Below are 20845 nucleotides of genomic sequence, written 5' to 3' on the forward strand. Positions count from 1 at the left end.
TTCCTACCAATATCTTTATATCTCAGTTTTGATAATACGTAAAAGTATGCTCAAACATTATCTCAAAAGTCATCAGTAAACACTTTTCTCCTTGTCCTCTGATACATCCATATATAATAATAAATATATTTAAAAATGCGTAATATACAATATTTTTTATTTGTATATTATATATTATTTTAAACACGCATTGATGTAAAATTGTAAAAGATGAAGGTAAAAACATTAGAGATGAAAGCTCGATTAATGCTTCATAACAAATGATAAATTACGTAAATTAAATACATTACTCACTCTACTTGTTGTTGACCCTCCTGTGAATTTGTCTTCTTTTTTAATTTTTTCGTTGGTCCTCCATCCGTTGGTCCACATTCGCACACGATTATAATTTAAGGAAACACAATCGTATACTAAATACAATAATCGCGTACTTTACTCCTCCTCAATTATATTAATTGAATGCGACGCGTGTTTTATCAGCGCGTCTATCAACACGACGAAGGAATAAACACGAAAACTATACGCGCTTGCGAAGCTACGATCCGTCCGGCACGCGCGCCGCTTCGCAAATCAGCGCGGGATGGACGAATATCTCGCATCACGTCACGAAGAGAATTCAGAAAGCGCACGGCCAATTCCGTGTCAATGCATCGCACCTGTTGCACTTAAAATGCACTTTCGTGCATTTTTTCACACACTTTAAATAAAAAATAATCTACATTCGCGTTTTTAATAATACACAGCGATTATTATTTCGCGGAATAATGATAGAGTTAATATACATAGAAAGGTAAATATTCGCGGAATATTTATGAATAATATATAAGTATTAGAAAATATGTTATTGTTTCCGACTGTCATTATTTATGTGAGGGATTTATGGATTTTATATATATATTGTATATATATATATATATATATATATATATATATATATATATATGTATGCATTTGGATGGAATAAATCTCGCGAAATATTCATCTTTACAAGTCACTAATAATGCATTTAAGATACGCGATTGGTGAATGTCAAATAATTAATTACGAATGTTACTTACTAATGAAACGCGTTGCCTTATCGATAAGCTCCGTTCCATCCCCGTGACGTTTCAGCTTGAAAATAGAGCTGCCGATTTCACATCGATGTCGCGATCGAAATTCAAATCGTATGCATTTCGAAAGCGTAAACCCAGTATGACGTATTATTAATTATTTGCGATGAAAACAATGTGTCAATGCAAGATAAAGAAACCAAGTATCGTTGAAAAAAAAAATTTGCGGTTGTAAATATCTTAATTTAATATTTTCTCTTTTTTTTTATATTTGATAAATGGCTAAATCATGTATATAAAAGAAGTTTTACACGAATTGTTAATCACATGACCTTAATTAATTATAGAAGCCAATTAATCGTGGATGGTGATTATTCATGTGGTAATGACTATCCACAATAACATATCAGATCCAATAAAAAACAATCAATATAAATCCGATATTCTTGCTAGCGCGCAGATTATTATTACAAAATTATTATACCCTCGCCACGCACGAATATATATACGATCATTTGTACGCGAATATCCGATATCAAATTTACGTGTTATCACCCAATTGTGTGTGCCGCTGTAACTCGTGTACCGGATGTGCCTGATTTAATCATGTAATTGCGAGAACGCTCTTAAATCGCCGTCATTACGTCGTGCGCACGTCATTCGCGAACGCATGCAAATATATGAAATCCGATTGTTTGATCGGTCAATAAAATGTACATACACACCGGGATCGCGTGGCTCTCTTCCTCATCTGTATATCGTATAATCGTTAATAATTAAATACGACGATGAGGGAAATGTTGTTTTAATCCTCTCATTACATCCGCGAGAACAATAATCATCATCGGTCGTGGTCATTCATTGCGAGTTAAGTCAATTACCAGAGAGAGAGAGAGAGAGAGAGAAAGAGAGTAAAAGCATTATCGAATTTTTCGAACGGTGTGAAATGGAAACAATGATATTTCCAATTGTGTCAGCTTTTCAAGTGATAATGAATGCAAATTCAGTAAATCAAGAGGATTCCAAAATATTGAAAGGATGCACAAAGGTTTTTTTAGCAGATTTCAAATTAACGTTGCTCCGAATTACGGTATTATATGTTGCTATTGATCAACCGTGTGCATGTGTTTATATGTACGCACATAAATAGTAATTAATACAGAAGTTACTTTCGTAATATATTCAACAAAATAATATACTTTGTATGAAAAAGAGAAATGGAAGAGAAACATCCAGTAGCCAAAAAATATAATTTTCTTCTAAAATTGAAATTGATTTTTATTCGAAGCAAAAGAGATAGAACAAAAAAAAAAATAAATGTAACGTTTAAAAATGTTTTATCTCTATAAGCTTATAAATAATAATAATAATAATGATATAAATATTAGTTAGAAAGAAAATATAAAGAATTCTTTTTTATCTTTCTTTTTTAATATCCTTTTTATCTATTCTAGATTAGCCTAAAAATCTTTCATACGTTATGTAGTTCATATCTAGATTGTCTTAATATCATTCTGATTAATTAAAGATTAAACAGTTGCCTTGTAAAAGAGTACGTTTTAAAATGAAATCTTTTTAAGAGAAGAGAGAGAATCTTTTTTAAATTTTCGCGCCCTCTTCTCGTATATAGTTCCCAGTCTAGGCAACCTTCTGAATAATCACACCCCATTCACCAATAGGGAAAACTCTAATGTCATATTTGGCCACGCTTCACCATGCGTCTCTGCTTCTGCTGATATGCATTTGGCGTCTTATAGCGTTATCTCCTAGCTGACTTTCAGCATTCCTTATAAAACTATCGAGCGGTTGTGAGTGCGAATGAAACAATCCGAAAGAAGTGTCAAACACTGTTTATACGTCAAGTATTCACGACGTTTGTTTTGACATATTGGATAACGCGTTTCTACCAAAGTCGTGCGACGGACGAATTCCTGGACTGCTCGACGTATCACATTGATCGCGTGCCGGACACGTGGTTGTCGTCTTCGTCGGCATGGAACCCAAGAATGCGACGATGCTGGAGTCCTCCGGCGACGATGCCATATTAATCGAGACTGTGAAGAGTATAGTGACGCAACGGGAACGCAACGAGTCGGAGACCGAGGATGATTTCTTCCTGGTGTCGCAGGACCAGGGTGAGCGATACCCCGGGGAGAACGTCGAGGAAACGACATCCCACAAGCCCGAGACGAAGGAAATCCTCGCGTGGATACATCTCTGCAGGACGTGTGCCAATACATGTGATAATCTAATACCAATCTTTGAAGGCGAAGGAGTGGAGCACGACTTGCCTAGTAAAATACTCAAGTACTTGCCAATACACGTGTGTACAGTATTTAATCGCTTTATTGCAATTTCAGCATCAACTGTCACAATGATGGCATGTTATTCATGTTATTTTGTAATATTTTTTTCACAGATATCTGAAAGCGATACTCTGCCATTACAATTGTGTCATCATTGTGCAAGCACACTGTTGGCCTGGCATGAATTAAGCGAAGGATGTCTAATCGCAGAGAAAAAGCTATTGAAAATACAGGAAACAGTGCAAAATAAGCAACAGGTAAAGTAATGCATTATTAATAAAAATGCATTATTAAAGAAAATCTGTTTTTAAGATTTAAGATAAAACCAGATAAAAGAAGAAGATATAAGATATAACAAATTTTTATTACATCGTTCTTTGATTATATATTTTCTTATTATAACTTAAGATTTAATGTAAAACATATACTTCTTAATCTCTCTCTCTTTCTCTTTGTCTGTTTCATTTTTTTGTTTGGCAAGATATATTATTTATACATTCTTTAATTTTGCAGTATTATCCTGCATCTTTAGATAATTTTGAAGTTTCTACATTGGTTCCAACAACAACTCCGACCATTGTATCAAACACAACAAACTTGCAAGTAAATAAAACAGTACAATAAAGTAGATATAAAATAATTTCTTTATATAAATATATTAGATATTTAGTTAAATTTCTTTTTTTGTAGCCTGACCAGCAAATTGACATGAAAAATGAGGTACATGGCATAGAAGAAATTATAAATAATAAATCTAACAGGTAATGATTTCATATATTCTCATAATTTGTTAGTTATAAAAAAAAGCACAAAGTTTTTTTCTCACTGTCTATTCGTTTATGTAAATCTAATTTTACTTATAATTGCCAACTATACTTTTAGAGCGTGAATAATTAAATAAATGAATATAAATATTATATATATATATATATATATATATATATATATATATATATTTTGCTTTTTAAATGTTTTCTGTACGTCTTATTAAAAGATGGAGATATGATTGATCTGACACTGAATACAAACAATCGTAACGCGTTATAACTGATGACTCAATCAATCGTTTAAAAGAAAAAAAAAAGAACGATTTGCCGGCGTTGGGCACACCAAGAAAATTTTTACAACAGCTTAATGAAAGATTCTAAGCAAAACATAGAAAGAAAAAGGCAATGTACGACCGGAGGTTGGCTTTAAAGATTATACCCAGAAAAAAAAACAAGCGCCGAAATATAACCAGCTCAAAACGGCAATCGTCCACCGCAAGTGCGAAACCTGGAGTCAAGTTTCGGCTATTTTGCAGGTTATGCGGCGTCCGGACACCGTTTAAAGTGTCCCCGGACACGCAGAATGCATTTTGGAAGCCATACAGGAAACGATGCCAACCGAGAATGCGCAACTTGAAAAAGCCTGAGAATGCGGCGACCGAGGACTGCGATCAGATTTGGGTCACCGTAATGGATACGGTACACGATCAACTGCCCACCATGTCTGAACAACTGGAGAACGATCCCTTGAGATTGACCGCCGAGATGAAGAAAGATCATATCCCCACGCAAAACTCTATAAGGGACTCTAATCACAAAAACGAGCCTCACCGAACAATCGCCTGCGAGAAGGAGAAAGTCCAGATAGAACATATCCCAGATGATGAATCCGTTCGTTCCCTTGATAACGAAATAGAGAAGGATCTGTACAAGACCAAAGCATCGCATAAGGAGGAATCTTTTCTATGTGCAGAGTGTGGCAAGTGCTTCAGATTGAAGGATTCGTATCTACGCCACATGAGGATCCATAAGGACGAGCGGCCGTTCACTTGTCACGTATGCGGCAAGCAATTTCGCGATTCCGGTGGACTCACCAGGCACTTGAAGGATGTGCACGCGAAGTTGAAGAACTTCACGTGCGATCTGTGCAGCAAATCGTTCGCGTCCAAGGCCACGCGAGAGGATCATCGACGCACTCATACTGGTGAACGACCGTACGTCTGCGACTCGTGTGGCAAGACCTTCAAGTCCAAGGCGTCCCTCTATATCCATAGTAAACTTCACACCGACGAGTTCCCGCATCCGTGCTCGTATTGTACTAAACGGTTTCGCCGACGGCAGGAAGTGCTGGCTCATATAACTACGCATACCGGCGAGAAGAACCACGCGTGCGACGTGTGCGCGAAGAAATTTCGAGTCAAATCCGAACTTGCGCGGCACAAACTCATTCATTCCGAGAGCAAACCGTTTGTTTGTATCAAGTGTGGTCTTGCCTTTCGACAAAAGCGCTATCTGAACAATCACATTAAAAGTCGGCATAACGAATCTCTGCGAGCGTCTTAACGATAAGAGATATGCTAACAGTTTGCGTTTGACGCAATGTTGCTCCCTCTTTCTATTTGTCTCCCTTTCCTTCTATATAGATATGATTTTTCATCATCATGTCTGGGAGGAAACCGATTCAAACCTGCCGCCTTTGTTGTTTTTCCAGGTGTGAGCTGGAAACGGAGAAATCTTTCGTGACATGCCGCTCCTTTCGTAGCGCTGCTCTATGGGCAAATAATGTTACGATAAAGTACAAAAACAATCCATCGAGACGCTCGACGTTGATTGCCGAGAATGCTAGAGAAATCTCAGAGAAAGAAACGTTTAATTTGCTGGATAACTGCAATATTGTAAGATACAACGAGAAAACGAATTCAAATGCCTTAAAGAATCAGTCCATAATCCTACAATTACCGAGTGAATCTGTAAAAAAGGGCTACACTTGCGATAGTTGTCAACGTGTCTTCAAACGAAAGTATCATCTCATACGTCATGTAATAGTTTGTAATATGACTAACACAGAAGATAAGAGGAAGACGGGTCATAATTTGATGAATCGGAACGCTTTCAATCATCTGATAGAAGACGCCAAGAGTAGAAACAATGACGAAGACTGCATTCCATCAACAAAATCTCCGAAAAAACGATCCGAAACTTATTCCTGTGAGCACTGCGAACACACTGCAAAAAGTAGAAAGTTATTGAACGCTCATATAAAGGAAATACATTCTGAATTCGTAAAGAGGAATCGAAAATCATTCATCGCTACGGAAACGATACTACGCGCCCGAATGGAGCATGACGGTAAGATATATTACCATTGCAACGAGTGCGGAAAGAACCTGAATTCGCCGTATACTTTCTACTGGCATCTACGCATCCACACGGGCGAGCGATTGTTCACCTGCCACTTGTGCGGCAAGCGGTTCCGCGTGAATCAAGGCCTGGCCCGACATCTGAAGGAGACCCACGCCGGCATCAAGAAATTACCGTGCGACTTGTGCGGCCGCATGTTCTCGACGCGACGCAATGTCGAAGATCACAGGCGCATTCACACCGGCGAGCGGCCATACGTTTGCAACGTGTGCGGCAAAACGTTCAAGCAGAAGGCCTCCCTGTTCGTGCACAATCGTACGCACTCGGATGTGTTCCCGTTTAAGTGCAGCTATTGCGAGCAAACCTTTCGCACGCGACCGCCGCTGATGGTGCATATTACCAAGCATACCGGCGAGAAGCCGCACGCCTGCGACGTGTGTGGCCGTCGCTTTCGCATCAAATACGAGTTGAAGCGACATCGTTTGATCCATTCTGACGAGAAACCTTGGCGTTGTACCGATTGTAGTCTCTCATTCCGACAGAAACGTTACTTAGTTAATCATAAGAGACTTAATCACGAACCGCCACGTTGCTCGACCGCCGCGAAATAACAGGACTGACTCTCTTTTCAGATGGACGTGTCGAGTGTCGAATGAGAAGGCAAGACATGTTGGAAACAATTCGCAAAGGGACTACGAATCCAACACAGAAAGTTTGTCTATTAATATCGAGAAGGTTCATTCAACGATATCTAACAAGCAATGTCTATCATTGACTAATCTTGAGGATCTCAATGAAAGATTGAAATCGCGAAACGATCATTCGATAGATTCGCACCTGGATAACAATAAAAAAGGACAAAAGCTTCAGAAGAACCGCACAAATTCTCGAAATAAAACGAGAAGATGCGGACAAACATCAGAACATAAACACGCGGAATTGAGTCGCTCGAAGATGGCGAAGAACGAGTGCACATCCTACAAGTGTGAAGAATGCGGAAAAATTCTCTCCACCTCGTATAATCTGCTGATCCATTGTAACATTCACACAGGTGCGCGACCCTACAACTGTTCTACCTGCGATAAGACCTTCCGATCGGCATCCAACATGAACAGGCACGTGCGTGACGTCCACAATGGCGTCAAGAATTTTGTTTGCGATGTGTGCGGCCGTCATCTCGCCTCAAGGGCATCGAGGGACGAGCACAGACGTACTCATACTGGCGAGAGACCCCACACGTGCGAAACTTGTGGCAAATCTTTCAAACAGAAGGCAACCCTGCATGTGCATCGACTTTATCATTTCCAGGTTTTACCGTATCATTGTGACCTGTGCGACCGCGGTTTCCGGAGGAAGCAAGAATTGGACAAGCATATGTCCTGCCATTCCGATCAAAAGCCCTATACTTGCAATATTTGTCATGAGCGTTTCCGCAGCAAGAGTTGCCTTGTTCGTCATCGACGTATTCACACCGATCAATGGTCGTTTATTTGTACGATTTGCAGCGCCGGATTCACTCAGGAACGCTATTTGAAGAGGCACTGCGAAAACTTCCACAAAACTGTACATACATAGACAAAAACAGAATTCGTTGTTTGTTTTTGGATACGTCCGGACGAGATATAAAACACTGTATAAAATGCCAACCATTAAACTCGTCGCCGCAGAGTTCGTGTAAATTGTATATATGCTGTATCATCGTTCTAGTCAAAATCAAATGTTAATCAGAATTATAAAGTGAATTATCTCAGTTGTCTTTTAACAACATAAATCTAAGCAAATTTTTGATTCAAAAAAAACGTTCAGTCGAATAGAATCTTGACAAGAAGGCGGAAAAAGAAATCCCGAAAGAAAACCAATGTTTACATATCACAAAGTGTCTTTTGGAAAGAAATTTGAAACATTATATAAAGAAGTACCAATAGGAAAGATGTCAGTAAATGAAATAAGGCATACCAGAAACTCGCTTTTCTGCATCAAATGTAATAGGAAATTTACTCAAGAAGAAGAGTTGGACAATCACATTTTAGTCGTTCATAAACTAAATATTTGCTTTCTCTGTAATGTAGCCTGTCGCAACCGGAAAGCACTATCGAGACTTTCATAAAGAAAAGCATATCTGTATTTTTTGTCCTGAGGCGTATAACGGATTGATGTGTAATATAACAAGAATAATAAAAATCGTTACCAATGTACGTACTGTCACAAACATTTCTACACATCGAAAAAAACTGTATAACATCTACGTATACATGAAAAGCCGTTTAGTTGTTTTACCTGCGTGATGAAATTTAATACAAAACAATCGCTGCGTTGGCATCTTATCAACAAACATTTCGAAAAACCATGTTGCTGACTGCCGAGTCTTAAATATTTCGGAGATTTTAAAATATTAAACGAATAAGAGAAAATACGAAGAAAATATCTCGACTTTTTTATGTCTCGACCACGTTTGAATTTATTTCTCTCTGTATTGATGTCGCTCAGAAATGTTTATAAATATATTAAGTTTATTGATTAACTTTTTATATTATGGATTGAAAAGAATCTTACACATGTAAAGGCAAACTGTGCGGAAATTGTTGGTACATTATTGGACTGCATATAATGTCATTATTTAAAAAAATATATTTTTCAAACTTTTTGACAATTATCTATCAACAAAGAAGTACATAAAATAAGTGACGTGACCAATGCAATATTCTGTAATTTTGGAAATTTAACATCAAATTCTGCTGCAAAATTCATTAAATAATAAAAGAAGGTTGAACAAGAAGTATTTTAAGAAATATTTTAAAATTATCAGACGAGTCTAAGATACTTCTAATTATGTCTTAGAAGTTGTAATTATCTGAAATATATCCAACATTGTTGTAAGAGAATTTTTGTCGATATGAAATTCAGTGATTACAATATATTTGGTTCTTCAAAAAAACAAAAATAATGAATTTTCTTCATATTCTGCTTCTTTGATTATATTTTCGGAAAATTATAAATAAGTAATTTATTTTCTTTGTATCATAAGATCTTTTCTTTTAATTAAAAAAATCTCTTCTTGTATAATTAAGACTTATTTTTTTATTAAATTATTTTTATATATAAAATATATAAATATGCGCATATAAAATTTTATTATAGATATATATAATTGTGTATAAACAAACAATAAGAAATAAAGAGTAAACAGTGAATTAAGTTTCTCTCAACATACAACATTTTATCTTAGACAAAATCTTATTTTATATTTGATTTTTAATAGATTTTTTATTTAATAAAAATTAATAGAATATGAAATTGCCTTAACTTGATAAAGATATATAATATAAAAGATTGTTCGATAACAAGCATAATTATTTTTTTATTTTTCAGAATATTAAAGAATCAGATTATAAACGATCGGACGACCGTCCATAGTTACTCTCGACAGAGGTATAAGATACTCGCCGGAAAATACAATAATAAAATTAATTCAAGCAAAACTGAGGCATTTAATACGATCAACGAAGATCCAAAGAATATCTCCCCTCTTACAAATAATACTACTAACGATCAACCAATTGAATGTTTAACGTTTCAGATAAATACATTTCCTAAAACGCATTCATCTGACAAATCAATAAGTGACAAGCAGAAAAATAAAAATACAAAGGACAAAGGTTTCAACCCTGCTAGACAGACGTCCGCAAATTGCGCGAAAGAAGTAAAGAACATCCCGAGAGAACACACTGCTGAGGTGAACGAATCTAACACGTGTCTGGAAAAGAATGTCAAACAGTCTAAAACAGGAAGAGTTGCATCCATCGATGATACGGCAACGATGATTTGCAAAGTCTGTAATAAAAAGTTGCCCTCGCGGAAAAGCTGTTGGGCTCATGTACGCATGCATAAGGGAGAGAAATCGTACACGTGCCACATCTGCGGTAAACAATTCATCCAGGGCGGTAGTCTATATTATCATCTGAAGCACGTGCACGACGGCGTGAAGAATCACGCTTGTGACATATGTGGCCGCAGCTTCGCTATGAAAACCGCCATGGAAGACCATCGACGAATCCATACCGGTGAACGTCCGTACGTGTGTCACACCTGTGGCAAGACATTCAAAACAAAAGCGTCCCTTTATATACACAATAAGACTCATACAGACGAGTTTCCGCATAAGTGCATCTATTGCGCCAAAAGATTCCGCTGGAAACAGCAAATGTTGAGTCACTTGACGATGCACACGGGTGAGAAAAATCATATATGCGACATATGCGGCAAGGGTTTCGGCGTGAAGAACGACTTGACTAGACACAAACGTGTCCACTCTGAGGAAAAGCCGTATACGTGTCAGCAATGCGGCATCAGCTTCGGCCAGAAACGTTATCTCAAAAATCACGAACGCTTAAAATTAGGGATGTGCGGATATTCACAAGAATCAAGTCGAGCCGAGTCTGATTAATCTCGTTAAGTTTGTAGCATCATCATACAGATTGGACGTTATTAATGAAATATAAAAAAGAGAAAGGATAATTATAAATGTAGATTCAACAACAATAATTTAAAAATTTGAACAGTACAGACGCGTGTTGCGAGTATAAAGGCAGGAAATTATATATTATCATGAAATGTCATGAAATCGTTGAGCATGTGTCGACATTATAACATCATTAAAAATTGACATTTTAAGAAAGTTTTTTAGGAAATATATTTATTAAAAATATTTATATTAAATATTTCGTGTAATTTGTAATAAATATAAATATTTGTAGTTATTTTGTATTATAAAATAAATTACGCAAAACCTTGGCATGTGATGCTTCAGAGTACGCATAGTATCTTTATTATCTAGTAAATAATATAAGACACTATAGTAATAATTATTGTATATAATATATAATTATTGTATATATAAAACATTCCAATGCAAAAATTTATAAATAACAATTTATATATACATAAATATTAAATGACAAGAGATCATTCTCAAAGTCAAATCGTATAACTTGACTTTATTATTTTTGTTCACTTGCAGTGTTATTCCCTTCCCTTCAATGTCGATTTTTTAGTTTTCATATCATAAGTAATTCAGCATTCAAAAATAAAAAGTTGAAAAACATGTAGCGATCGGATTAATTTTTATTAAAGATAAATGAATTTTAAATGTCTTTCACAAAATATTATCATTATCCTTAATTAAATATTTGCACTTTATTTAAACAATATTTGAATTTTGTGATTGAGGGATGTTTATTTATTTATATATATCTAATAGAACCGGAATTGACATTCGAAAGTTACAATTAAAGAAACAATCGTAATAAATACAACTGAAATATCACCCCACCGTGACTTTTAGATAAAAGCAGGTACTGGAAAAACTGACGTATTCTGCTCCATCTGTAAACCAGTGTCTTTCATCGTCGCATTCCTACCGATCCTAATGATACTATGTTGTGTTATCTGAAGAAATAATACAGAAGTTTTCATGACCGTAGCTTTTATAAGACAAACGTGAAAGTGGGATTTATTCGTTTTTTAAGGTATCTAGATGAGCGTTATATTGACATTAATTTTAATTCTATTGAGTTCGACGAGTAGAATGTTGATTGTGCAATATTATTCTAATTACTGTGATTTATAAAAGACTGTTTTAATTGACATCCCAATTTTCTGCAATTTATATTACAAGATTATAATTATTACGATCTTTTAACACGCATCATGCATAAGGATGATAAATGAATTTACCAAAAGCTTTATGGAGCAAAAAGAGTACATGATCTACCAAGAGTTATAGAAGAGTGCTTATAATAAAGAGGGAAAATAAAGAGGGAAAAGTTCGAAAAGCGAGTTGTCGGAAAACCTAAATAAAAAATCGATAATATCGCGCGTCACGATTGCAAAGGTGGTCTTGAAAAATAAATTGCATATTGCATATAAATCATCACGCCAAGATTGCGAGGAGCACGATGAAAGAAGACGAAAATTTATTTACATTTTCGAAGACTAGTTTTTTCAAAAGTTTGCGATCTAGTTTCACACCTAGAAAATACACCTGTAACGTATGTCAAATTCAGTTCTTCGAAAGGCTACATTTATATCGACACGCCAAAGTTCACGCTATAAGACGTTACAGATGCAATAATTGCAAAAAACCTATCAATCCAATTTTTCGTTACGCCAACATATTTCCACTGTGCACAAAGAAATACGTAGCTTTAAATGTGATTATTGTACCAAAAGATATAATCTGTATGCCAATTTCTGCAAACATCTAGATACACGTGGTAAGAAATATTTTAAAAATATCGTGAAATATGCAAATTTTTTTTAATTGATCGTATAAATAATCTGTGTTTTCATACAGAGAAATTCACCGACCGTGACCTTTTATATAAGCATTATTCCGCAAAGCACCCCGAAGAAATGTATTCTTAGAAGATGTAAACAACCCAGATAGCACTGTTCGTTTTATAAACGTTTATATAACGAGCATGTGCTATCTGAGAATACCAAAGAAACATTCTACAAATTTCGCTTTATGTCAATTATTTAGAGATATATGTACAGATATATTGTATACCATAAAATTAATCAATTCATGTATAAATGGAAGATAATGACGCGTATGAAGAATAAGTTTTTAGTCGCGAAATGACACTTTAAGAAATATAAGATGTAATTTAGGTATATTCTCGCATGGTAATATGCTAAATTATATATGTATATATTATATATATAGGTATACGTTATGATTATTTTGTAGAATAAATCAATTTCATGTATTGACATATTTAACAAAAATGCATTATATATATATATATATATATATATATATATATATATATATATATATATATATGTTTTTATTCTTGAGTATACTTTTTATTAGGTAATGTAATTTTATGTATAAGAAACCAAACATTCCAATTAAAATTTCTAAAAACTAATACATTTAAGTCATTTTTAAATTGTAAAAAATAGTTTTTAAAATTGTAAAATAATAACTAAAAATCATAATACGTAATGTAATAACAAGAAACTCTATATATATATATATATATATATTATACACAATGTAATATAATAATATGTAATAAATGATATATATATATTTGTATAAAGTGTCAAAGAATTTCGTATCGTAAGCTAATTTTCTCCTTTTGTTAAATAATTTTAATTTTTAATTTTTTAATTTTTTTTTAACGAATTAAATTTTAATTGTGGGATAATAATTAATATAATTCTCATAAATAAAACATTGCTTAAGAAACAGAGACGTGAAATTAATTGTAACAAAAAAAGAGTGCACTTCAGAATATCCTAATATTGTTTTGTTAACTCTAATTAGATATTAAATTAATTTGATTTTATTTAGATTTCTAAATAATTTATTTTTCTCTTTCTTTTGGGACGCTTTTCTGTATTTAAGGAACAGACGAATTGGAATATGTTTTAAAACAATGTCGTTAATGCCCGTGAAAATTTATTGTATATTGTGAAAGCATCCTCCAACGAATAAACGAGCGACCGATGAATTCATATCAATCAAGAATCGCATATTGTTATGACGCTACCTGAAAGTAAGAAAGTTTTTACAAGACTTTGGATATAACCATGCAAATATGATATGGAAATTGTAGTTTCTTTTTCGAAATATACATTTTTGGTGATATTGTAAGTGTTAATGATTGCATACCGTAAATTTACAAATAATAAATTTAATTACACGCATACAGTATTGTTTATTTAATCACTGCGAAACGCTTTAATTTTACGAACGAATTTGTGAAATTAATTACAAGGTGTTTTTTTTATTCTCCGAAAAACTTAAAAAACAATTCTCAGTGCAAACCTCAGTGATTTCTTTTTTTTCCGAGAAAAATTAGGAAATTCTTGTGGAATTTTATGGAAACTTAAAAAATTTCTTTAAAAATTCTCTTTGGTCATTTTTCTTTTATATTGCAAACAGTCCACAACCTGCACAGTTATATATTTGTTATATGTATTTAAAATATATTTTTTTTGTTCATATAGGGTGAAGTTAGAGAAAAAGTTATCATTACTAAAAAGCCACCCAAAGTAATCATTGGTGATGATATTATTTTTTGGAACAAACTAGAAGTAGGATAACTGGGGTCAGCTTTGAAATTTCAAATAGGAACATCGGAATATTTTTGAAAAAGAAACAACTTTTATTAAAACTTCATTTATCTCTTACAGGTTTCAAAAAAAATGTTTGAATGTGTGAATACCTGTAATAATTTAAAAGTGCGTTTTTCTCGAAAGCTGTAAATAATAAAATTAAATTTTAACAAAAGTTGTTTCTTTTTCAAAGTTCTATCCAACGATGCTTCATACTCATATTTCTATTTGAAATTTCAAAGCTGACCCTAATTAGCGTTTGTCCCGAAAAATGTACCATCACCAATAATTACTTTGAGTGCTTTTTAGTAATAAAAACTTTTTCTCTAATTTTCTGTGACAATCCATTGTTGAGAAAAACAGCTGGGACGGGTTGAATTACCTTGTGCATTTTATGATTTAAAATACTACGCAAGTAAAAAATATTTATCTTACAAAAACCATTTAGTTCTTTTTAATACAAATTCAAATGTAACTACAAAGGACTTTTATTTTTGTGTGATGAAAACCATTAGAAAATGCACGCAATAAAAAATTATTTTATAAAGTTGCATTTAAAAATTCTCTAATTTTACGTGGAATTTTGAGCAAAAATATATGTGAAAGATTTGAGAGTATTTTCAGGAAATTTTTTTATAAGATTTGAATGGGCATCTTGAAATCTTAAACCATCTGATTTTCCTACAACAGATCTATCATATTCGTCATGTTCTGATTACGAAGTGTCAAACATCGAGAAACGAGTCCCAAGAAGTTAAGCTAAAGATAATGACAAAGAAGATAAGAAAGAAGTAAGGATACATATCGAATAAGGATTAATATTCACATGTGACATGAATGTGAAAGTATCCAAAAGAAATTCATACTGAACATTACGCAAAGGTCTAAAAAAACAGACCAGCATGTTGTCTTTTAAAGCTATACAACTTTTTTTGATTCAGACGAAACCGTACATATGCAGCATATGCAAATCACGGTTTCGCGAAAAGGCAGATTTATACAATCACATGCCCATTCATTCCAGAAGACCTTACAAATGTAATTACTGCAAAAAATCTATTCCTCGTTGGCATTCCGGAAACATCTTACGAGACCACGTCATCGTCCAATGTACGAGCCGTATGTCTGTCATTATTGCTCGAGAACTTTTCCTTTGTACGCTAATTTGCAAAATTATTTGAGAAATCATGGTAAGAAATATTTACAGAGTATACCTGACTGTTTTTAGATCAAATCAAACATATTTTATTTTTGTTTTTGTATAGAATTCGAATGCAGAATCTGTTCACGAGAAATTTGTCATAATGGCGCTTCTGCAACGGCATTATATTAGTAAACATCCCTATACACCATTTCCGGCTTCCCAAAATAATTATAACTAATTGTAAGTTAATGAAAAACTAAATACATAAGTAAATACAAAATAATAACAAAAAATAACAACAACAAAAAAGGAAAAATACACCACCAAAAAGATAAACAATACGAAGAAAGTATTCGCAGATATTTTTCTACATAGTTTATCTATAGTTTTTCTATGGAGTTTAAGTTAGACATGTGTACATACATATTGTATTAAAATTGATCAATTTTCATATAATGTCGTTAATTGAAAATAAATTGTAGACAAAAAATAAATTATTAGTGTCACTGAAAAAGTGGCACTTCAGAAAACATTAACTTATATATAATAACGTTATATAGTAACGTTATATTGTTAGAATTTTTAGAAAGATTTATATTAGTGCTAACAATCACTTGGCAATTATTTTGTAGACTAATTAATTTCATGATTTGTGTAATCTTTAAGTAACCGCATCATATACTTTTACTCTAGATTACTACCAAATAATGTAATTTTATGTATAAAACAAAAAATCATGTAATTAATATAAAAAGTAAGAAACATACATTACATGGATAATATAATGTATAACATAAAATCAAAGATTTCATATAAGATAATTATATTGTATTATTAATTATAGTTTTGTTTCTACCTCCATGGGTAAATTTTATTTTGCGATGTAACGATTAATCTAATTTTCATAAATAAAACTTACTTGAAGACTGAAGATTATTTGTAATAAAAAATATTAAGTAATAAATAGAAAAGAGGAAATTTAAAATATATTGCGCAATATTATCTTTTTCGGTCGTAATCAGGTGTGAAACTAACTTGTTAGCTTGATTTAGATAATATTTAGAATTTAAGAGTAATCTCTATTTCTCTCTTTTCCCTTGAGACGCTTCTTTGAACTTAAAATAATTAACTTTCGAATATGCTTGAAATATGAATAAACGGTGAAATCAGGTCATTAATAGGTGTAAAAAATTTTTGTATATTTTGAAAATCTGTATAGAATGCTCTATAGTTGGAACAACCTTGCACGTGTACGTAATACATCGAAAACTATTTATAAATGAAACTACCATCGTATTATTGCTAGAAATAAATTGGGACGTCCACAGTCTTGACGTCTGTCTACGCAGTATCCAAAGACATATGTAATAGTGTATATATATAATATATATATATATATATATATATACATATATGTATGTATGTATGTGTGTGTGTGTGTGTGTGTGTGTATTGTATCATAGTTTTTAATAAATTTTTATAATCTTGCCTCTTACACAATCCATATGTCAAATTTAAAATATCTCGAAATTTTTATAATTATAATCTGCCCTATTTCACGATAATAGATTTCCTATTCACATAATTATCCATATTATTATTAATTACTTAGTTGTCTATAGTTTAATTTTCAAAGTTTGATAATTTTTAAAGTAATTTGAAAAATAACACTCGATACATTTCTAGAATAAACAAGTTAAAACTTCAAAATATTTTCATCACACAAAAATAAAGTGTCGTTTCGATCCAAGACTAGATCTCGTAGTTGTGTTTTCCTTAGCACATCCTGTGTATTGTTACATTTTTTTCCCCTTCATGCTCCTATCTTCTTCCGAAAAGATCAAGATGAGAATAACACGCGCGCTCCTTTGACGCGACAGTAAAATAAGCGAGAAACGTCGAAGCGGACTGTGAAATATATCTTCGAGGACTACGCAATATTTAACTCACGCAATATTTGGCGACGCGACAGAGAATACAGAAAATCGTCTTTACGATAGTCAAAATCCAACGAATGATTTGATGCGAGGAGACAATAGTGTGGTATAGAGTGCGTGATAGCAAGTTATCAATAATTTGTTATTTTAATAACCGTAGAGCATTATTAAGACAATGTGAATACTACATTTGTGATTTTTCTTCAATTCAATTATCAAAATCAATGAATCATTTATCGAACAATAAGGATTTGCGCGCAAATGCTTCACACGAGTATCTTATACGTTATACGTCATATTTAATGAAAAAAAAAAATTTCGTCGTATTTGTTTAATTTTAATTAAGCTTTTGAGAATAGTGGTTTACATGAGTTTGGTGCACGGGGATTTTATTTAGAAACAGTGAATTTTCTACTGCTATAATAAAAATATAAATCGTATGTATATTTATACAAGAGAGACAATTTACAATGTCAGCTATTTCGTTTGCCATGTGATACCACGAGTAATTTAATTCGACGAAGCATGATACAATAAAAAGTGACAGGAAGAAGTTACGCTCAAAAAAATTTATACAGACATTTTGCAAGAATGCAGCGAGTTCTCAGTTTCCAAATGACTCGCAACATTGGCGAGTCCAGTGAATATGTAACGAAACGATTGTGTTTCTCGTTTCTCTTCTCGGTCGGGTTTGTTTGTCTCCTATGTGGCTTTCTGTTAGGCCGTTTCACCTCCGAGATGTCAATAAAAACTCAAGCGCAAAAAATACGGGACAAATTGGCTGGAAATGGTCTTCAGGCTACGGAGCATCTTCAGCAAATGGCACTTACAGAATTGACGAAAACGTCCTTGGACATAACGTATGTAACATCTCATTATTGTCTTTATTTACAATATACGATGATCAAAAAATAACTACAATACTAGACAAAAATATCACTACGGAAATTTCTTACGTATCATTAAAAGATAATCGACTGAATGCGCTTTTTCAATAAATAATTATATTTTTTCCAATTAGAAATTGGCCGATGCTGTATTCAGAACGATACATTAACGAGGTCTTTTCCAATTTATCGTTTATTCATGAAGTAGAAAACGATACGTTGTTCATTCATGCAACTGTTCACGGTTCGCGAGAACCAGGTGAGTCTCTTAATTAATTAATACTTCAATTAAATTTATTTAAATACAATTTTTTAAAAATTTGTTCCAAACATTGATTTCTAAAAAATACTTTTCTTTTTGTGATTTAACTTTCCATCTACGTACTCTTGAAAGATTAATTATTAGTTAATTAAAATCATATAATTCATATGGAATTATATACAAAATAATTTTTAATAACCGTAATTTTGAGAATATTGTAACTCTATATATATATATATATATATATTTTATTATTAGCATTGAATGTTTTATTCCATAATTAAAATCACATGAAATAATTTTTAACAGCCGGAATTGTTTCGAATACTTCATCATGGCATATATTTTATTTGTGAGGCAGAAAAATAATATTTTCCTTCAAAATCTTTCATCTATTCAACCTATCAATTTGTTTCAGATAGATATATTATCTTATCGGTTAACGGAGACGGTATCGCAGTAGCTTTAGAATTAGCAGAGGTTCTGGATAGAATTTATTCCGCACACGATTGGCTGCCACAACGAAGTCTGATCTTTTGCATATCTCTGACATCCACGGATATTTGTCCACAGATTCTTCCCACTTTTATGTTAGAAAAAGTCGTGGCTTACATAGCCGTACACGGCCGTTTTACGCAAGGTTCGTTCAAATTTTTAGAAATTCTATCCTCTAAGCATCAATATCAGAGAAATTGTCTAATTTTAGCTAACAATCGTGTGACTTTAATCGGATCCGACGTGATACGGTCAATAGCTGTCGAAGCCATTAAGACAATTCCTAACGGTAATTGGACATATCTCGAAAATGAAGTGTTTGGTCCCCGCCTTTCTCTAAATGTTCCGCAAGTAATATTTTCGTTCGTAAGTACTATATTTTCAATTTGATAAAATAAAATTGTTAAGCTATATATGTTAGATCTCAATCATATATTCTTAATTCGTACTTAATTGATAATATATTAATTAGAGAAAAATATCTATATTAACTTTTTTTCTTTTATGCAGGACGATAGTAATTCTACAAACAGTCAAACACATCATAATCAAAATTTAGAGTCACGTAGTCTCATTCTGGCGCAGATGGTTAGTCAGACTATTTGGCGACTGTCCGAAAGTATAGTTATTCAATGGGAACCAAAGTATTTTAATGAAACTGTTAACGAGGTACTCATCGAATCAATCGACAGCAGCAGATTTTACCTGTTAATAAGTATAGCTTCTATTCTGTATTATTTCTATGGCAGGATATTTAAAGAATGTAAACTATATATAAAGTTATTTTTTTAAGAAGATTTGAAGAAAAGATTGGACGTGTTACTTGCCGCCGTAGAGGATTTTAATGCAAAACTCGACACGATGGATATTACTCAGTAAATATAATAATATTAATTAATAACCCAGATATAAAATTTGGTTAATATACAAATAACGCTGTTGCGTATCACGATCGAGATTTAATTTATTAAGAAACTAATCTCAAGGTGTAACATAAAAAATTATATTAGTGCAATACATTCTAGGATGCTACCTGTAAGGATATGGAATGATTTGTTTTTGGATCTGGACAAGGCGCTTTTATGCTTCGACGGAAAATTGCAATATTCTAGAACTGATCTAACGATATTTCGCAAAGAATTATTAAATTATCAGTCAATCGAATCTATCAGAAACACTGTGGACTACCTCAGGGAAATAAAGAGTTGTTACTTAGATGCTATAGAAGTTTTACAAAAAAGTTTTAAAAAAGATATTAATTTTTGATGTACATTCATTGATACACGTAATGTAATTATTATGACAATGTATATAATTCATTTTTGTTTTTATTAGAATAATAATAATAATATACATAATACGTAAATATATATGTATATGTATATTATATATATTATATATATTATATTTTCTAATTTTTATAAGCAAAGTAATATAAATGGCAAAATAGATTGAATCAATATTACAAATTTTTTAAATTAAATTTTAGATTCTTTTTATTGTA

General features: G+C 32.8%; 3 protein-coding genes across 9 annotated transcripts in view; 2 read left to right on the forward strand and 1 right to left on the reverse strand.

The window, feature by feature from the left end:
- Window positions 1–20845, reverse strand: part of LOC140666124 (uncharacterized) — a 147298-nt gene that overhangs the window by 108162 nt on the left and 18291 nt on the right. The gene's annotated exons all lie outside the window — the stretch shown is intronic.
- On the forward strand, window positions 2752–10991 carry LOC140665728 (uncharacterized). Of its 6 annotated transcripts, none has more exons than XR_012046652.1 (6): window positions 2757–3375; window positions 3472–3615; window positions 3872–3961; window positions 4049–4119; window positions 7119–8678; window positions 9856–9994. XR_012046652.1 is itself a non-coding variant. In XM_072892191.1 (5 exons), the coding sequence occupies exons 1-5, from the start codon at window positions 3046–3048 to the stop codon at window positions 5686–5688; spliced, it is 1662 nt and encodes a 553-aa protein (XP_072748292.1). In that variant the 5' UTR covers window positions 2752–3045; the 3' UTR covers window positions 5689–5830. The 6 variants fall into 6 exon arrangements, 3 of the variants coding, with proteins under 3 accessions (XP_072748292.1, XP_072748289.1, XP_072748290.1); XR_012046650.1 differs by having other exon boundaries at window positions 7119–9485; window positions 9856–9973; XR_012046651.1 differs by having other exon boundaries at window positions 7119–9250; window positions 9856–9945.
- On the forward strand, window positions 17593–20622 carry LOC140666119 (uncharacterized). 2 transcript variants are annotated; one of them, XM_072892950.1, is made up of 7 exons: window positions 17593–18557; window positions 18719–18843; window positions 19265–19486; window positions 19553–19707; window positions 19852–20056; window positions 20138–20216; window positions 20367–20622. In XM_072892950.1, exons 1-7 carry the CDS (start codon window positions 18289–18291, stop codon window positions 20605–20607), a joined length of 1296 nt encoding a protein of 431 aa, XP_072749051.1. In that variant the 5' UTR covers window positions 17593–18288; the 3' UTR covers window positions 20608–20622. The 2 variants fall into 2 exon arrangements, with proteins under 2 accessions (XP_072749051.1, XP_072749050.1); XM_072892949.1 differs by having other exon boundaries at window positions 17594–18557; window positions 20135–20216.

The sequence above is a fragment of the Anoplolepis gracilipes genome, chromosome 5, assembly GCF_047496725.1.
Source record: "Anoplolepis gracilipes chromosome 5, ASM4749672v1, whole genome shotgun sequence".
Taxonomy (NCBI): domain Eukaryota; kingdom Metazoa; phylum Arthropoda; class Insecta; order Hymenoptera; family Formicidae; genus Anoplolepis; species Anoplolepis gracilipes.

Coding starts and splice junctions, on each gene's coding strand:
- LOC140666119 (XM_072892949.1), top strand. CDS start 18,289: ATGCAGCGAGTTCTCAGTTTCCAAATGACTCGCAACATTGGCGAGTCC. Junction 18,558..18,718: donor AAAACGTCCTTGGACATAAC/GTATGTAACATC, acceptor TTTTCCAATTAG/AAATTGGCCGATGCTGTATT. Junction 18,844..19,264: donor TCACGGTTCGCGAGAACCAG/GTGAGTCTCTTA, acceptor AATTTGTTTCAG/ATAGATATATTATCTTATCG.
- LOC140665728 (XM_072892188.1), top strand. CDS start 3,046: ATGGAACCCAAGAATGCGACGATGCTGGAGTCCTCCGGCGACGATGCC. Junction 3,962..4,048: donor CAAACACAACAAACTTGCAA/GTAAATAAAACA, acceptor CTTTTTTTGTAG/CCTGACCAGCAAATTGACAT. Junction 4,120..5,836: donor ATAAATAATAAATCTAACAG/GTAATGATTTCA, acceptor TTGTTTTTCCAG/GTGTGAGCTGGAAACGGAGA.